Source organism: Carassius carassius, chromosome 9 (genome assembly GCF_963082965.1).
Source record: "Carassius carassius chromosome 9, fCarCar2.1, whole genome shotgun sequence".
In the NCBI taxonomy this organism is placed as follows: Eukaryota; Metazoa; Chordata; class Actinopteri; order Cypriniformes; family Cyprinidae; genus Carassius; species Carassius carassius.
Genome location: NC_081763.1, coordinates 26,960,230 through 26,979,379, shown reverse-complemented (window position 1 = coordinate 26,979,379; position 19,150 = coordinate 26,960,230). Strand labels below are relative to the sequence as shown.

General features: G+C 35.2%; 3 protein-coding genes across 5 annotated transcripts; 1 reads left to right on the top strand and 2 right to left on the bottom strand.

The window, feature by feature from the left end:
• Positions 1-40: 40 nt before the first annotated feature.
• On the bottom strand, positions 41-3,642 carry LOC132149455 (heme-binding protein 2-like). The gene is made up of 8 exons (XM_059558704.1): positions 3,577-3,642; positions 3,399-3,458; positions 3,085-3,166; positions 2,198-2,318; positions 865-1,004; positions 621-784; positions 405-504; positions 41-292 (listed from the first exon to the last, which is right to left on the bottom strand). Coding segments are annotated over exons 1-7 (648 nt in total). The 5' UTR covers positions 3,579-3,642; the 3' UTR covers positions 41-292; positions 405-425.
• Positions 3,643-5,119: 1,477 nt separating this feature from the next.
• On the bottom strand, positions 5,120-10,749 carry LOC132149454 (shiftless antiviral inhibitor of ribosomal frameshifting protein homolog). Of its 2 annotated transcripts, none has more exons than XM_059558702.1 (10): positions 10,611-10,749; positions 10,176-10,317; positions 9,966-10,015; positions 9,652-9,690; positions 9,463-9,520; positions 9,331-9,368; positions 9,058-9,213; positions 8,856-8,959; positions 8,560-8,717; positions 5,120-5,699 (listed from the first exon to the last, which is right to left on the bottom strand). In XM_059558702.1, the coding sequence occupies exons 1-10, from the start codon at positions 10,635-10,637 to the stop codon at positions 5,488-5,490; spliced, it is 984 nt and encodes a 327-aa protein (XP_059414685.1). In that variant the 5' UTR covers positions 10,638-10,749; the 3' UTR covers positions 5,120-5,487. The 2 variants fall into 2 exon arrangements, with proteins under 2 accessions (XP_059414685.1, XP_059414686.1); XM_059558703.1 differs by having other exon boundaries at positions 9,331-9,372; positions 9,467-9,520; positions 10,611-10,742.
• Positions 10,750-11,359: 610 nt separating this feature from the next.
• LOC132149452 (retinol dehydrogenase 8-like) lies at positions 11,360-17,624 on the top strand. 2 transcript variants are annotated; one of them, XM_059558698.1, is made up of 7 exons: positions 11,360-11,448; positions 12,121-12,250; positions 13,570-13,731; positions 14,646-14,825; positions 14,938-15,031; positions 15,693-15,876; positions 15,963-17,624. In XM_059558698.1, exons 2-7 carry the CDS (start codon positions 12,145-12,147, stop codon positions 16,176-16,178), a joined length of 942 nt encoding a protein of 313 aa, XP_059414681.1. In that variant the 5' UTR covers positions 11,360-11,448; positions 12,121-12,144; the 3' UTR covers positions 16,179-17,624. The 2 variants fall into 2 exon arrangements, with proteins under 2 accessions (XP_059414681.1, XP_059414682.1); XM_059558699.1 differs by having other exon boundaries at positions 13,566-13,731.
• The last annotated feature ends 1,526 nt before the right edge of the window (positions 17,625-19,150 follow it).

Sequence of the window (19,150 nt, the reverse complement as noted above, 5' to 3'; positions counted from 1 at the left end):
TTTTTACACACACACAATAATTTTACAATGTTGGTTTTATTTTCATCACAGCTGCTTAACAAATTCTTATACACCAAATACCATACATTGAAGACTTTTTTGTGTGACATTCCCTTTTTTTTACGTTGTCTACTTAACAAAACCAAAACATTTTACAGTAAATGTGCTTATGGTATAATATCCTACAGTAAAATGTATATATCCTATACTCATTAGAAAAAAATATGTTAAGGCAATTAAACCTGCTATTACTATAGCACAGGGATAATGCAGTTTTGTTCTCTGTGGATCTGAAAAATTACAAATAAATTTCTAGTTAGACACATTGGACATAGTTATACTATTACTTTATAATTACTAATTAATAAGAATTATTTTTCTTATTTAAATGAATCATTTACCTTTTAAAAGACACCTCAGCTAAATTATTCAGTCTTAGGACACACAGGCTCACCCTTGACAATATACCATGCCTCATTGTGCCTGTTCATAATCTTCATTGGGCTGAAACACACACACACACACACACACACACAAACACACAATAAAAAACATAAGAATTACAGAAATTAAAGAATGTTATAGGCAGAAAGGAGGTATCATCTACAAGCTAAGCGCACCTGTTATAGCCGACATTATAGTAGTACCCTGTCTCATATGTAGCCTGTACATTGTCCAGCGATGTCTTCAGACTCTGAGCCTGCGATCTGGCCACAACTGACATCATCCAGCCCCCGTAGCTTTTGACATATACTTTCATATCTGGAGTGTCTGTAAAATATACCTGCAAACAAATTTAATTAACAAAGGTAAAGAAAAAAACTCAGGCCAATAGAAAGCACAGAGAATATCAATGAGACTCACAGATGGTTCGGTAGGTTTGGGTGGATTGGCCTGGTAGTTGGAGGGCAGGAGGAAGCTGAGAACATAGACTGATGACTGCCACATGCTCGCGCTATCATTGACTTTAACAATCACTGGAGCAGTCATGTCAATCTTGGCACCTAGAAAATAAGGACAATAATTTGATTGAAATTCTCACAAACTTGATATTTGTATGGTACTAGTACAATTTGTTGTACTTTAAATTATATGTATTAATAATTTTTTTGTTTTAAACTAAACATTTGTTTGTCACACGTTGTTCTGGTTCCCATCTGCTGTGCTGCTGAGTGCTTTGCAATTGTAGCTCTGTGTAACTTTGTTTTTCTTTTTGAATCTCTATCGTTCTATCACTCTCTGATGTTTAAACTGCTAAAATATTACTTAATTCTCACCTCTAGTGCAGTGCATTAGCATTATGTTAGCCTGTTAGCTCATCATTCACACCTACGGTTACTTTTCTCTCTCTCGCTGTGTGTTAAGTCGGAATCATTCAGCAATCACAGGGAGTCATGGCTTCTTCTCCTCTTATTGTCACCTGTACTGCTTGCCACATTTTTAGTGTTGCAATCTCTGTCAGCGGCATTTGTGGAATTGTATTGGCTTGGTTAAAATCATACTTATCTGACCGCCATAAATTTCTAGCAGTGAATGAACCGGAATCATATCGATCACAAATGCAGTACAGAGTACCACAAGGCTCAATACTAGGGCCATGAATTTTCATGCTTAACATGTTACCTTTGAGAGATATCATCAGGAAACATAGTGTTTACTTCCACTGTTATGCTGATGAAGGATTTTTCCCTCCAGTTTAATCAATACTAACTACAGATATTGTCATATTATTTATAATAACACTATGTAGGTATGATGACTTAGCAACCACTTGCAGCGAACATTCTGCCTCACAATGTGTTCCAAACTGCGTGGTACTGTCAATAACCAGTTATCAACTCAGCACAAGTACACAGATTGCATGTATATTTGACATACTGATCAATGTATGAATTAAAAAAAAGAAGTTTGGGTGGTCACTCATTGTCCAACATAACTTAAATGGCACAAAAAAAAAAACCTGAATGTCTGTTTGTGATAACAATGAATATTTGTTGTGTACTTGTATGAATATGAATTAACAATTAATAGTGATGTGTATTGTTGAGTCAGAATGGGAGCGTGTTTTTAAGTTTAGCCTATAAATACGACATAATAGTGCATGCGCTTATTGGGATGTTAGGGTTATGGAGACCCGCCTCAAAGCCAGAGGCCCCTCACAATGTACTGTATAGGCAAAACCCACAAACAAACCCACCAGCCTCATTTTCTCCAGTGATGTATTTATAAAGTTTCCTGAATGCTCTTGCAGTTGCCATTTCCATGAAATAGGATTCAGCTTCTGTGGTCACCCACTTGGCAGCACCATAGTGCCGTACCTGTAGGAAAAGAGCACTTATAATTACAATGAAATTTCTTTTCAATACTTTCAATACTTGCAAAAGTGCTCAAATATGTTCTTAAAAGTATCTTTTTTTTCTTAAGAAGAAAGTGACTGTCTTTATCTGACTGAATACATGGCTGAGCTTCCTGCAGATTACCCTAATAATCAGAATAAGCGCGCACAATATTATGTCGTATTTATAGGCTAAACTTAAAAATGAGCTCCCCGTCTGACTCGTTTTTCTAGAGTTGTAATTGAATTTTGAAGCAAAAAGTCGCGTTATCTGTAATCATGACTTGTCATTATTTACATCATCATCGCTCTCACTTCAGAAAACTCGTGCACTTCCCTATAAATAGTATTACTGTGTAGGCTATTATATGTAGCTAGAGTTGTTGTTATGTTTAAATATAAGATTTGATTTAAAATAACCCAATAAGTTCAATAAATCATTAATTAGGCATATATACTAGGGCTATTCAAACTTTATGAACTCATTTAAGATGATTTTTAAGAAGATTCGTTTCAAAAAGTTTTGTCTTAAGGACAATCTTAAGAAAAAAGTTAAGAAAATTCTTAAGAAGGCTTTTTGGGAATTCAAAATATTATAATTTTTTTCTTCAGTTAATAAGAAGAGGATTGCAGTTAAGAAGACTTTTTATTTTCTTTTCTTTAGAATGTTTCGTGAGTCTGGCTCCAGGTTGATGTGCTTGAGCTTGTCTTTTAATGTATTCAGTTTCTTTATGTACATCTCGCCTCACCTCATAATCTTTTCCTGCACAAACCAAGTCGAACAGAAAACATTCCTTTGTCTCTGTGCAGTAACTTGATTCACTGGAGACCCTGAGAGATGCAAACACAAGACATGAAACAAGAATGGACATATATATATATATATATATATATATATATATATATATATATATATATATATATATATAGACACACACACATATATATATATATATATATATATATATATATATATATATATATATATATATATATATATATATATATAGTCTTTGTTGTGCGGCTATTTTACTGCTGCAAGGGAAGCAAAAATGATTCTCACCCAACTCTTCCATCTACAGTCACTGCAAAGAGCAGCACAATCACTCCTGTCAGGCAAATCCTTTAAAACATTTAAAACAGTTTGAAAGAATGAGTTTACCTTAAGGGAACCCCAGCAGCAACTTCAAGTAATTTTTACAGCATTGTAGAAAAAAAAGGTAAAAAGTTTCAGAACTTACATGTTGTAGAATGTTTTCTAGCTTGATGCTGTGCAGAGAGGAAGAATGCAGGTGTGCCTGCAAGCTGCTGTTATTTATACACGCAATGTTATGATCTCTGTTCCCTCCTACAAGACACGCCCCAACCCTATAGTCATGTAAGCACATTAAGTAAGAGAAGTTATCTCATTCACTAGGGACACTATTTGATTTTTTTTTTCTTTTTTGGTCAGACTGTCAATTACATTAAATTTATGTAAAATAAGCAAACATAACCTTTGATCACAGACTGACCACACCTTGACGGTCAGTTTAAGTAGGCTAAATGTCAAAATTGCTTAGAGGAATGTTTTTTTTTTAGGTGACCACATGCAACTTTGGTAAATAGACTGAAGTTGTCGGCCCATATAAAGAGTTCAATAAATGCAAATGTATCCATTTTGCTTTTCTCTTCATATACATCCAATTTATCATGATAGAATTTTTTTTTAAATAAATAATTATTTATTTTAACGCATGGTTTGCAAGTGATTACAGTGTACCCAAAAATGTAGTCTTGAACTTTAGTTCTGTGTTGGAGTGTCCAATTTCAGCCATATCAGTTTAATTTGACAAATTATAACTATACTGTGTTCTCTGGCTTAAGCAAAAACCTAGAATTGTGTGATTTCCTTTATTGCTCATGTGTAGATCTCCTAGTTGTTCGTGTTTCATTCAGGCTATATACAAAGGTTTAGTTGTTAAAGGGATTATTCTTTGTCTTCTTTTCAGTATTGGTGCTATCTGGTATCTTTTGTTTAGGGTTTTGTAATGGTTTTACAAGTGTTGGGTGTAGCAGGGTGTCTTGTTTCATGCATTGTTCAGTTCATCATACATCGTAAAGTTCTCTCGACATCTGATATGATTATTATTTGCAGGTGTAATTATGCAAAGACAGTATTAAGTAAAATTCTGATTTAATTGCAAAGACAAATTAATCTGCGCTCAAATCCATGTTTATTCCAGATCATTTTTATTTTGACACATTATTAGAAGGTTTAACACATTGTTTGTCTTTGGGCATAATTTCCTCTGCACATGTCCCTGAAGTTTTCATTTGGGAAATATTAGAGTTCGCCATATGTGTATGGACGGCTTGTTTTGTAACGCTGACATAACAGCAAGTCTGTTTTTTTATTTGAAGACTAGGAACCACTTTACAATAAGGTCTTCTTTGTTAACATTAGTTAACTAACATTCACTAACAATGAAACTGTATATTTTTACATCATTTACAATCCTTTGCTAATGTTAAAATGTTAATTTTAATATTTGAGATCACAGTGCATTAAGAAATGTTAACAGATAGAACTTCTGAATTTAAACCAGTATAAATAGTGAGATTAATCTTAACTAAGATCAATAACTATAGGCATCAAATGAACTGTTATTGTACAGTGTTACAGATGATTATTTGTGTGTGGCTTATGAATCCATTGATAAGACCATAACATGACACACAAATAATCATTATGTGATCATGTGAGGGGGAAATATAATTTATATATGCAAAAAATGTACTGGATTTGTCTGTCTACATCAGCTTTGTAATAAACCTCGTATCACAGTGCTGCTGAATTCCTGATTGACAGTCATTCCAACTATTAAGCTTTTCCAGGTTTGTTGACAGCATTATAGTTTCGTACCACCTCAAATGCTCACTCTCTCATACACACACCTCAGGGTGTGCACTAATTGATGCTTAATTGTATCTGTATTCTGTGTTTGGTGGGTGTTGCACTGTGTTCATACAGCTTGCAGTGCATTGCATATTTCATTAGGGCTGCTTAGGCCTCAATACATTTGTTACTTTGAGTGAATTATTTGAAATTACATCAAAAATTATATAATGTTTCATTCAAAGCAACAGCTGAAGCTATGTTTGCTGCTGCCTCAGGTGCTGCTGTCAGAATCTTCATCAGACTCTTCTTCAATGTCATCTAGAATGAGCTCGTTGATGCTCTCTATCAGACTGCCCTGACTCAGACAGGTGTTGACAGTGGATCCGCTGCTGATGTGAGCGGGGCTGGGGTAAACCACACGTGGCTTCCTGTTCTTCTGTCTGCTATGTGGGTGAACGCATTCGGTACCAGGAACATGGGGCTCTAGGTGAGACAAACATGCAGATGTTTATGCAGTTCTGCTTTAAAAATGTTAAACCGACATGAAATAGAATTCACAGGCCATTTTTGCTTCTGCACTGAGACACACAGAGGGCTCCAGAAATCTGAGAACATCGGTGTTTGCATATTCAAGAGTCAAGATTTGGATTACTTGTGGATTATTGTAATGTGTTTATCAGATGTTTGGACTCTAAACTCTGAAGGCATCCATTCACTGCAGAGGATCCATTAGAGAGCAAGTGATGTAATGGTAAATTTCTCCAAATATGGTCCGATGCATAAACAAACTCATATACATCCTGGATGGCCTGAGGGTGAGTAAGTTTTTTGGGTAAACTATTCCTCTAATATAATTTGTAATGAAATTGTTGTTTTAAATGAGAAAATTTCAAAACCGAAGCATTTACACTAGTGGCTTTTACACCCCAATGTATTTTTCAATGATGCTGAATGTTTACTGGGAAAAAAAGATAACGGGACTTGATTATATTCATCATAATGGTGATTCATGCCAGAATGGGACCTGAATAGGTGACACAGACAGTTGCCTAGGGCGCAAAATGACTGGGGGGCGCCGCAGGGAAGTTTTTTTTATTTGTTATATTCTTTGGAATTTTTTTTGGCCCTCTTGTGACCATCGTGAGCTCCTACACCTATTTATTAGGCAAAATAATTTCTGACAGTTCACATAATTTTAGTACTGATCGATCATCAAACTGATTAAAATAATGTTAGAATAAAATGACATCAACGAAAAATCATAAGTTTTGACAGCATGTCATGTTGGACTAATTTAAACACTTTCTGCGTCATGACGTAATTATAATACATCATCATAATGCATTAATTATGCATGGCGCACGTAGTTAAAATAGTTTTGCCATTTATGTGCTCTTAAAGTATCATTTCTAAAAAATGAGTAAAAAAAAAAAAAAAGAAAATTATCAGGGGCACAATGCAAAAGCGAAGCTAAGAAGAGCGAAAAATATAAATATAGAGAAAAAAATCACAAGTTAACGACTATGTATCAGCCTGTGATGTTTATGTAGTATTTTGAAATAGACTTTTAAAAACATCTTAACTGACAACACTGACACCGTGGAATGTTTTTCCTTGAGTTAACTGTTTATTTAATTTTACTTTAAAATAAATGTAAGCTTCCGTAATGTTGTTTTAATATCAGCCTACATACTGCTTGCTTTTAATTCACCAAAAAGAGGCTAAATGTCTTCTGAAAAAGACCATGACTAGGACTATAATCTAGCATTCATAAAATGAAATAATTAATTTTAAGTATGTCATTTTCCACTGTATGTATGCATGGCCGTAGCCAGCTATGAGTTCCAACGAGGTCCGGACCTCGGTAAATTTTTCATGTTCGAAAATAAAATTTGTTCTCTGATTGACTAATTGCTGCTAAACTCCTCATATGAATGTCTGCATGTATAATTCAGAATGTTTAGCTTCCGTGGTATGAAAATGATCGCTGCGAGACGCTTCCGAAGTCTTCAGAGTTGTGTGCAAGATCCAGCTATTGTAAGTTGCGGTTTAGGGTCAACGATAACTTTATCTTATATAATTTCCAAAATATTTTAAATAATTTCTGTTTATTTTATTTATTTATAGGTTTTTGTTTATATTTATAGCAACATCTGGAAACATTGCATCGCCGGCGTTAGTCTGGCAGTTATCCAAATAGGCAGCGTGCAAATAGCAGAATTTGTTAGTGATTTGCTATTTACACTAAGTGCAAATATCTATAGATTATTTATACTATGTTAAAATAGCAGGATTTTCTGCTATTTATACTACTTACTGCAAATAGTGGCAATTATCTGCATCTCTGTATTGTAGTACATTATAAAACAGTATGCAACAATAATTGTATTTATAGGGGTTATTATAGCACAATTCTATTATAAGGGGGTTATTATAGAAACCCCCTGGACCTCACTAATTTTTAAGGCCTGGCTACCCATGTATGTATGCACAAAATTTAAATGAAAGGTATGGGTATGCTAATTAGACTAACTAGCTATCTAGCTGGCTAACGTGTACAAATAAATTACACAATGTGGCCTTTATTTTGTTGCCTTTGTTGTCTGTAAGACTATTTTAGGCATTTCATATTGCTCATATTTCTCTTTGTTGTAATAAGTACTTGTCACTGTAGGCATAGTTGTGGGAGTAGCTCATGTCTGGGTTCTTAAAAGGCTATTTTAACAGATTCAATCATAAGTTGCTTCAACATCTCCATTAACTTATCACAATTTATACTGCTTATGTAAATACTTATCAGTATTTATTTTATATCATAGTAAAGTTTAGAAAAATCTGCATTTTAGAATTTTTTTAAGTGGGGGGTGGGGGGATGAAATCTAAAATCTTGCCTAGGGCACTAAAAGAGCCTGGGATGGCCCTGCATAGGAAAATGTTAACTACCATTACGTTACTGTGCTGACACAGTGCCTAAATGATTACTTGCCTATTATTTACCATAACTTGCACAGCTTAGTTGACATCAGCTGAAAATAAAGTCAAATGCCTTTTAAGAAGCGCAGCATATTTGAAGCAGAGCAAATTTAGATTTCATGTTGTTGGCTTTCAAAGAAAATTGTGTTAACAAACACATTAGAGGATCTAGACATCACATCTCGATCTTACGGCTCAATACAAAGAATACAGTGGTTTGCAGTGTTGCAGACTAAGTTAATATATTTTAACATTACCTTTATTGATCGATTTTGGTGGTCGGAAGCGTGTATATAATTAAAGCCTACTGTGACACGTTGAGATTGAGCAAGACCTCTAGTGGTCATTGTGTCAAAAAGCATCAAATTACCCATTCGATTATAACAGTCTTCAGCAAGACAGCTGTGCTGATTTCTTCTTCTAGGCCCAGGCACCATGCTTCTCTTCTTGGGTGGTATAATCTTTGTGGGGTAAATGGCTGAGCGACAGCCGTAACATGGGGAACGTCCATCCATTCGACCAAAGCCACTAACAGAAACATAAAACGTTAATACAATACTCCTCGTCATGCAGAAAAAAAATGAAGAAAAACAATGCCATGACTGTCATTTAAAACTGAAGAACAGCAATATACAGTACAGCATACAAAAAAAGTGAATGTCTTACCTGAAGTTCCGTAAGCAGTTTGGGCAGGTAAACTCTGCCCACCCCCACATTTTGTTGGCTGGCACAGGGTCATACTTCTTTTTGCATCGATGACAACGTGACACCTGTAACAAGCCAAGTGCTCACACAGATGAATGCTCAACATAGGGAAAGCACAGAGTGAAAGTGATTTGAGCTTGTAAGGTGTGGTCAGACGTCATACCCTTTTCCTCTGAGGCACACGTCGCCACCAGTCCCTGTCACATGACTCGCAGGCAAACTGATGAATGACAGAAGGGATTTGGTTTGCCTGAGCCTGGTCAAACATTCGTTTGTTCTCCTCTGTTAACGGCAGAACTCGTAGACGCGTCCTGAGCTCCTGCAAGCAGGTCTGTGCATGTTACTGTAGTTCACACTGCTTACAGTACACATACAGTTCTTCTGTATTAACCTTGTTACAATTGATTGCTCAAGTAAACATTGTAAAGCAACTAACCGCTATATCAGTGTCATCATTGGGCTTTTTCTTGGCCGGTGCCTGAAGTGAGACAGGAGTGATTCAATAAAACTACAGTGTAACATGATGTTTTATTTATTCTGTAAACTCACACCCATATAGAGAAACTCCTTACGTGTGCTGGTTGACTGGCACCACTGGATCCAGGTGGCTGGGCAGGTTTTTCTTCCTATAAATTTTTGATGACTATCACCATTATACAACTAAAAACTGTGAAATAAACAGCAGTATCTGGTACTTTCAGAAATCATGTAACATAAATCATGTTTACAGGTTGTTAGCGGATGGTTGGGATGTTACCTGTTGTTTTTCATCAGCTTTGAGTTTCATAACCACATTCTATATGAGTGCAGAAAATGTACAGTTATACAGTGACTCCAGTAATGGGCACTGAAGTATATGCACACTTCATATTATTGCATTTGATAACAAATGCCTTTCTTCAAATGCTAAATCCCTGTTATTTTTTTTAATCAAGTGCAATGTCATCCATATATATATATATATATATAGTAAATGTGCCATATGTGTACAAATGATTTTTTGCTACAAATTAAACCTACAAGCTCTTTCCATAAATGCAAACAAACTGACTGAAGTCACCTACACCATACCTTAGCTACAGGGTCATTATTCAAAGCTGACATGTCTTCCTCGTCCAGCTCTAGATATGAAAAAACACATGAATAAGATGTGCAGTCGATACAAACACACAAAAAGCACATATAAAAAAATTAATAAAGAGAAATTGCATGAATAGTAGAGTGAGTAACGGCAAATAATACACTCATGAGAAATCATAGGAGAAAAGGTTTGCACTTTACCCCTCTCATTGTCTTCCATCAGGGCGATACACATTGCAACCATACGATGATTGTTTCCATAGCGTCTCATGAGCACTACAGCCTTGTCAATTTCAACAAGTCCATGAAACCTCTCTCTCAGTCGCCTGACACTTTTTTCCAACTAAGTCAACAGAGAGCACAAGACGTATTTACTGTTATTTATCTTTATTTGAAAGAACAATCACGTAGTATAAAACTGTGTAAGACTCGTGTGTGGCCCTTAAAATTAGTACGAAGTTGATTCCTTTAATGCAGGAAAATATAAATCCGTTTTTAACTACGAACAAAATACACTGTGACTGTTGAGGAAGTTGCTATAGTATACTTCCTTTAATAGCGTGCCTGCCATAATGTCTCCAATAAAATATCATGTGCCATTTAACTGTATGTTTATTCGAATAACAAATACTATACCTCTACTTCTTCCTGCATTCGGCTCATCTCTCTGTCGTTCGGTGTTGTTTTAGTATCTGTAACGACAATGCTAAACCTCGTATACTGTCGCACCGTTTCCTTTAGCGCTTTCAGTATATCAGTGTGATATTACTTTCAGTTTGATCACAAATAACATAGCATGACCACTAGAGGTCGCCACAATATCGTTCATGCAAATTTGTATTGAGGATTTGGATTCATTGAGTTATTCGAATCTCCTGAATCGGTTCACTAAAAAGAATCAATCAGATTTGTTCAGTAATTCTTTAATCAATTGCGTGTTTCAGTATAACGTCATTGCGTCATTTTGATTCTGTATGGGCATCAGGTGCATAAACTACTTAGACTAGTCTTAAAAGTTAGTCATCCAATTTTTTTCTTCAAAGATGGTCATACATTTTTTTTTTAATTCAGTTACATACAATGGTATATATTGGTCTAATTTGAATCTGAAAAGTAAGACTGATTACCACTTGGTTAACTGCTTGTTGGTCAAACTAGTTATTAAGACACAGTCTAAAAGTTTATAAAAAAAATATTAAACCTATTTATAAATAATCAATGTAGGACATAAATTTTTTAATATATATTATTATATATTTGTGTAATTATATAGGTCTAATAATAATAACAATTGTTATTATTATTATTATTATTATTATTATTATTATACAGTCAATGACTTCAAATCCCAGGGTTCTCTGAACGCAAACGCAACATGATTTGTTTTCACAGTGTCGCTCTCGTGCAGAACTCACGCTCTCCGGCTGAAAGGAGTTTATGGATGATAAGATCGAGGTCTGTCAACAGAACACAGGTCTGTACACGCTGCAGAACGGACAGTTTAGTTGATTTTAGTAAGAGCATGTCCCAGAACGCTTGAAAGAGGTTTAGTCTTATGCTAAAAATTATATGCTTTTGTATCTCATGATTTGTTTTTCACGCAGTAAGTTAACTGTCGTTCCTGTCAATTTGAATGCTTAATATTAAAACGTGAAGACCTTTATGTAACATAACACTTGTCGTCGGGTTTTAGATGTGAAATTTAACACAGATTTAGCGCATTGCAACTGACCAGTTAAGAGTGCACGAGGCGCGCTCCCGTGCTGAGAAAATCTGATTAAGATTTAATCCGTAGTCCAGAAACCTTTCAGCGTTCTCTCTACATTTATTTGTCCCGTTAAATGTTCACCTTAAATGTTCACCTGTTAAACTTTGAATTAAACGATCTTCTTACGGTGTAGTTACTGACTTTTGCATGTTAAAGAGCTTGCAAAATGTAGCCTACTTGGCATTGTTGCTATTATTAATCATATTTACATAGGCTATGTGTTTTAATATATTTCTATAAGTGTAAAACTGAGGTTGGCATATAAAATGTTAACAAAAGAAGATGGTCATAACATGGTTGAGATTCTGAACAGAAAACTGGCCATAAACTTTGGTAAATAGGCTATAGTGTCACTAAGGTTTAATGATTTTATTGTAGTTTCAGATGAAAAATTATCATTGAATGAAAGTTATGGGGACGCGAAAAGTTTTGGTGACAGGATGCTCCTCTGGAATTGGTTTGGCGGTGGCTGTCCGTCTCGCAAAAGATGAATTAAAGCGCTTCAAGGGTAAGAAGATACGGCCTCTTAAAATCTTATATATACACACACACACATATATATATATATATATATATATATATATATATATATATATATATATATATATATATATATATATATATATATATATATAAGGTTCCTTCAAAAATGAATAACTAACACAGTAACTAATGCATAATGAAAAGGACTAGTAATGCAATATTAACATTGCAGTAACTATTATTAATTAACATGAGACTGGGATTCATGCATTAGTAATATGTGGTAGTTTTCCATTAGCAAACCAGTAACCAATTTTTTTTTCATGCCTCCCAGAGGCTACATACAGTTCCATAATTAATGTGAAACTAATCAGTAATTAGAACACATGACAGATTATTTTGATTTTAATTTAGATTTTGTCATCTACTTTAACATTTAACCACTTACAGAATCTATAGATAATAATAGGTTAATAATTAGTAAATTTTATCAGTATTCTTACAGAACTGACTACGGACAGTTTTAAAGAAATGTATATTTAATTGCAGTTTTTTTGCACCTTACAATTTTCTGGAATCCTTCTGAAATTAAGACTATATCATGGAGACTACTGGAACATTTTATCAGCCATACACCAAATACTTTAGAAAAATTATTTATTTAATATACCTCACTGAAAGTTATGGTTTCTATGTATATCTTTTTTGCTTTAGATATCTCTCCTAATTTTTTAATTACCATGTGTATTAAATGTGCTATATAAATTAACTTGCCTTGCCTTGCCTAATCTTAATGAATGGTTAGAAGAAATGAGATTGGCTTTTCATTAATACCTATTGTAAGAATGATGGTAACCCACTAGTAATGATTCAGGTGTTAACAAATCCGAAGGATAAACTAGCCAAAATCTTACAAAAAAACCTCAAAAGCTTACAGTGATTTCAGTCATCACAAGGGAGTCATATTTTCACTAGTGTAATTAATGTGATTTTTTCAAATTATGCATTCTACATTATTTTAATTAATTATAAAACTGTATGTAATTTCTTAGTAGGTCTTTGGGATGTATGAAAAAAATTGTAGTTACAGATTAATTAACAGTGAACTAATGCATTCAACTGAGTGCTGTTAATTATTCTTAAATCAACATTTTGTTGTTATAGTTAATAGTAGCTTCTAGAATGTTAATGCTGTATTACATATTTGTTTCTGTGTAGTTATCCATTAGAGATGCTACAATATTCTAAGGTCTTACAGAATGTACATTAGCTTATAATCAGGTAAGTGTAGTATAATGTTTTTAGTGTTATTTTAAGTCTAACTGTTGATTGTGCTTGAGTTAGTTGTGGCCACAATGAGGGACCTGGATAGGAGAGAAGCTCTGGAGAGAGCAGCTGGAGAAAGCCTCAACAGATCCCTGGAGATCCGACAGCTGGATGCCACCTGTGAGGACTCCATCAGAGAGTGTGTCAACAGCTTGTCAGATCGACGAGTGGATGTGTTAGGTGACACCGAGAGTTTCCTTTCCAACACATATTTCCTTCATTCGCTCATCTTAGTTGCTGAGCATTGCAGCTTCATAGCGACACGACCAAAAGTTGTGTCTTTTGACTTGACTAAAAGCTTTTCAACACAAACAGTTATCTGCTTATTTTTTACGTTCTTTTTTCCACATTTGTGTTACCACACAGAGTTCATCAAATAAACTTGATGCTCAAATTTGCATCACTTGTATCAGCAATACGTTAATTAACTGTTTTTTGGTAGTAGATTTGCCACTGACTTTAATGTTTCTAAAATAAAAATAAAATTACAATATCGGTCTATTTTCACATGTGTAACCTTCTCACTGCTAATGGTGGCAGGATACTCAACCTATGTTTTAAAGGGATAGTTCATCCAAAATGGAAAATTCTGATATTGTTTACTCTTCCTCATGTTGTTACAAATCTGTATGATTTCCTTTTCATTTGCAAAACTCAAAATATATTTTGAAGAATGTTGGTAACTATACAGTTTTGATTTCCATTAACATCCACCGAATAGACAAAAAAACATAAATTTTTCAAAATATCTCTTATTTTCCACAGAAAAAAAGAAAATCATATAGGTTGATGACAGAATTTAGTTTTTAAACTGAACTGTCCCTTTATACTATACTCTCCAAAATGCTATAGAATGTTCTCCCACATCCTGTTTGATTTAGACCAGGGGTGCCCTGGAGGGCCGCTGTCCTGCAGAGTTGAACTCTAACCCCTATTAAACACACCTGAACCATCTAATCAAGCTCTTACTTCGCATAACTAGTAACTTTCTGGCAGGTGTGCTGAGGCAAGTTGGTGCTAAACTCTGCAGGACAGCAGCCCTCCAGGACCAATTTTGGGACTCCTGATTTAGACTCTCCCACACTGTTTTGTAGTGAATAATGCCGGTGTGGGTATGATTGGTCCTTTGGAGTGTCAGAGTGTAAGTGATATGCAGGAACTCTTCAACACTAACTTCTTTGGCCTGGTGAGACTGGTGAAGGAACTGCTGCCTGACATGAAGCAGCGTCAGAGTGGACACATCGTAGTGATGAGCAGCGTCATGGGCATCCAGGGTGGTACCACAATGCTCATTTATTATAAGCTGTACACATTCAACTTAAAGAATCATAAAACTACTGTTCAAAAAATATATTTTTAGAGTACTCTCTTGTTTTTCTTTCTCAGGACTACTTTTTAATGATGTATATGCTGCCTCTAAGTTTGCTGTAGAGGGGTTTTGTGAGAGTCTTGCTGTGCAAGCTATGAAGTTTAATGTCAAGTGAGTACACAATAAAACTAATTCTCTAGTAAACTGATAAAAAGGGCTAGGTTAACTAAATATGCTCAGAGGTCAAATTCACTTTTAATCAGCTGGTCCTAAAGTGATTTCTAGTGGATGTTCCATTCTAGTCTAAAATCTGAAGTGTATTTTTTTAACTGTACTTGCAGGTAAAATAATATGTATAAAATAAAAGGCCACTTAAGTGTACTTAAGAATACACTTTCATGACTATGTTTCTTCACACACTTTAGTACACTTACAATTTGCACTTTGTTATAATGTCAAACTAAAAGTATTACTTTGCACATGTAAAGTACTGATTAGACATTTAACTAGAGTATTATTTGAGATTACATGTAAAGTTTATATTTTTAATTGTATAAAAATTGCAATATCATGCATTTAAGTGTCCTCAGATTACTGAATTACATTCAGTTCACATTTATGTATATTCTTTAAAAGAATATAAGACTGTTTTTAAAAGTATGCTATAGTGTATTTCTTTTTCACAAGGGTAAATATGCGGCAACTATTAACCTGCAACAACCACAAAGTGTCTTATACCTTTGTCTTTTTTTAACTATTAACTATGTGCAGTATGTTAATGATGCATAAACATTCATGCATTGTAAGTATTGATTTTATATAAATCCCACAGGATGACGTTAGTGGAGCCAGGCCCAGTTGTAACTGAGTTTGAGAAGAAAGTGTATGAAGAGGCAGAGAAGATGGATCTGTCAGAGACTGATGAGGAAACGGCTCGCATCTTCCGTCAGATCTACCTGCCATATTCACGTAAAATTTTTAACTCCATCGGGCAGACACCTGAGGACGTGGCAGAGGTGAGTGTGTGGATGGGCTGTTCTTTCGTTTCATTAAGGCTCCCTGTTCAACTCCGTAACAGAAAAATGTCTCTTATTTCTTAAAGCAAACTCTCCAGCTGATTGGGTCCAAGAACCCTCCATTTCGTCATCAGACCAATCGTTTGTACATGCCACTGACTGCCATGAAGCATGCTGACCCTACAGGGCAACTACCCATAGATGCATTCTATAAAATGATCTTCCAGCATGACCGTATGTTCAATGCTACTCTGAGTATTCTACGCATACTTCACAAGAGAATGGGTCAAGGTGCTGCCTAAAAAGCTCTCAGAGGATTTTGATGGAGAAAACCAATTCAGAAACATCCCAGAGATCATTTCATGGCCAAAAAATGGGTCCCTGCTCAATGCAAATAATAAAATGCAACAAACCACAGTTAGTATAGCAACAGTTTTGCTACTGTGGTCGGTACTTGATGTCGAATATAAAGTCCGGATTCTGACTTTAACCTTATGACAGTAATCATGATCAAATACATAATGTTTAGTTGCAAATTGCAGTGTGTAAAAGCTCTAGTGCCCTTTTCATGGTGACATGGGTTTTTAACAGTCAAGGGGCTGTATGTACAGTAGAAATTCTGAAAAACTTCCACTGGTGGCCGTTAAGTGAACTGCAACCAGCAACTTAGTTAAATTCAGTGCCCCGATATACTCGTGGCAAAGTTCTTTTTGTTTTTATCTAGTACAAAGGTAGTCTCCCGTAACCAGACCTTCAGACTGACGGTTGAAGGTCTGGAATCCATGGTTTAACCGACATGTCAAACAAACAATCACATTTCGTTTTGATCAGCGTCACGTTCCGGGGCGTGGAAATGTCGCCACAATAACAGACCGGTATGTAAAACACTCGGATGTATTTGAAAGATTCTATGCCGTGAACTTTAAATATTTAGCAGTCTTTTGAAACTTTAGTGTTTAGATGATCCTAATAAGCGCTCGTCGTCACAGTTGTAAACACTACGGCTTTCTTCATCCGTGAGGGGGTTTGGCGCCATGGAATCTTTGTTTCCAGACAGACCGTTAAAGAACGCGTCACACACGTCTCCCAGAAATCCTGTATAATTCAACCAGTCTGATGATGACTTTAATACTCCTGAAGTATTTTCACTTTTGTGTCCCATATCCATCAGACGTTTAGCCAACAGTCCATGGGCATGAAGTCTGAGGCTGAGACTAGTACAAAGGCAGCTGCCAGCACAAACATGCCACCGGAAGTGCCGCTGCCGCGATTAGCGCTTGCACATTCCTTGCAAAAATAAACACACAACAAATATGACAGCAGTGAGAAAGCAGCAGTTAAGAAAGCATCTGATCATAGCGATGTGGATATGTTTGCAGCAGTTCTGCATTAACGACAGGAGAAGTAATTAAAATTACACTGTTATGTTGTTTGATACAGATGTATGTTTAGATCTGGATATGGGAGACTATTTTGAATTATTTTGAATTCTCCTTTTTTCCGCGACACATTCATGTTACAGACAGTACAGTATTAAACAATATGTAAGCATATGTTTCTTGTGTTATAGAACGGAAGAGAGGCTCTCGGGATTGCGTGAAAAGTCCAAAAACGTCCTTCACATAAAAATCAGTCTATAGGCTTTCAAAAGCCTGATTCAGCCAGTCATGTGACAGGCCAGGTGAGCAACTCATTCCTGGGTTCATAGGGTCACTAAACTCTCCACTGTGAATAAATCGCCATCCGAATCCATGTTTTATCACTAAAGTGCCATCCTAGAAAGTCAGGGAAGTCTAGTTTTTTATGTTTTGCCACATGTTGTTCACACATTGGCAAAAAAATGCGATTAACACATGAAAATTCTTAGCCCTTTAATATAAAAAATATAAACGTTTATTTTTATTTTTTTGGGTCTGTAAGGCTTCTTACGTGTGGGAAAATTATGTTTGGTTTTAAAAAGCAACATTCCAATGATTCAGTGAATCAATACTTTTGGAGCTCTATTGGTAAATTGGTACTTAAGTTGCTTAGCAATGTACAAATAAATTGCAAAAAACAAACAAACCTAAAAAAAAAACTGGCAGGCGTTTTTTTTTTTGTATGTTTTGGCTTTAATTAATTTCAGTTATTGAGTGGGTTAGTTACATTATGTGGTTGCCTTGCAATGACATAAGCTTGAAATTTCCCACATGTGCAAAAACAAACAACTCTTGTATTCATGACTTTAGATGGAGAAGCTGCAATATCACTGAATTCATATAGATAGATAGATAGATGTCAGATTTTGTGTTTTCAAATTCATCACATGAAAGCCTTTCCACCACGAATGGCTGTTGGCATTTAATCATTAACATTGAGTACCCAAGTGAGTTTATTTTCATTATGAGCATCATTAAATAGATGCTTTGGATTGATATTTTTGTCAAAAAGTGATTAGTGATTACTAGAGTTTCCTAGTTTGTGTGACCTAAAACAAAATACTCGATTCAGAATGCACGGAAATATAAAAGGTGAGACAAAGAATAAGACATTAGTGAAATGTAGTTTCTACTGCTTTATTAGAAGTAACATATTTTACAACTTTGTCTGTAGAAAGAAACTGTGAAAAACTGTTTATATACAATGATTTAAACTACTTTTAAACAAGTATAGGAAATTAATAATGACAATAGAAAATATCTATGGCTGTTCTAGTAATGCAAGACCAATACACAGTCACATCCTCACCTTAATGCTAATAAAAAGTACATTTACTTTTTGTTCTTTTTAGTACATATTCATTTCAGGAACATAAGACTTCTCATAAACAAGTAGACTTAAACAAGGTGAAACATATTTACAGAAAGGTACTGAAATTTCAAAAATACCTGGAGAACTGTATCATGAGAAGTGAAAAGTTGTGAATTAAAGGAAGACTTATGCTGGGTTAGCAAGGAATAGTAGTACTTATGTAGGATAACAAAGAGGTCCAGAATGTGCTCCAAAACCACCACAAGCCTTGAAATGTGTTACATGAAGATTTAACAGTTACACTCAGTACAGATTAAGCACAAATACTATTTAAAAAAAATAATATATGGCTGAAAGCAATGTTTATGTGCCATAGTTTGGTGAAATGGGCATGTTACTCTTGGCGATAGCAGGGAAACACCTGTCCGTATCATCAAATGCAGGTCTTACAGTTGGGAATATCAAAGAGGGATAAACATAAGGACATGTTACAGAAAGCCAGGGGCATCACTACATGGTAGCGTTTCCCATCTCACGCCTTCTG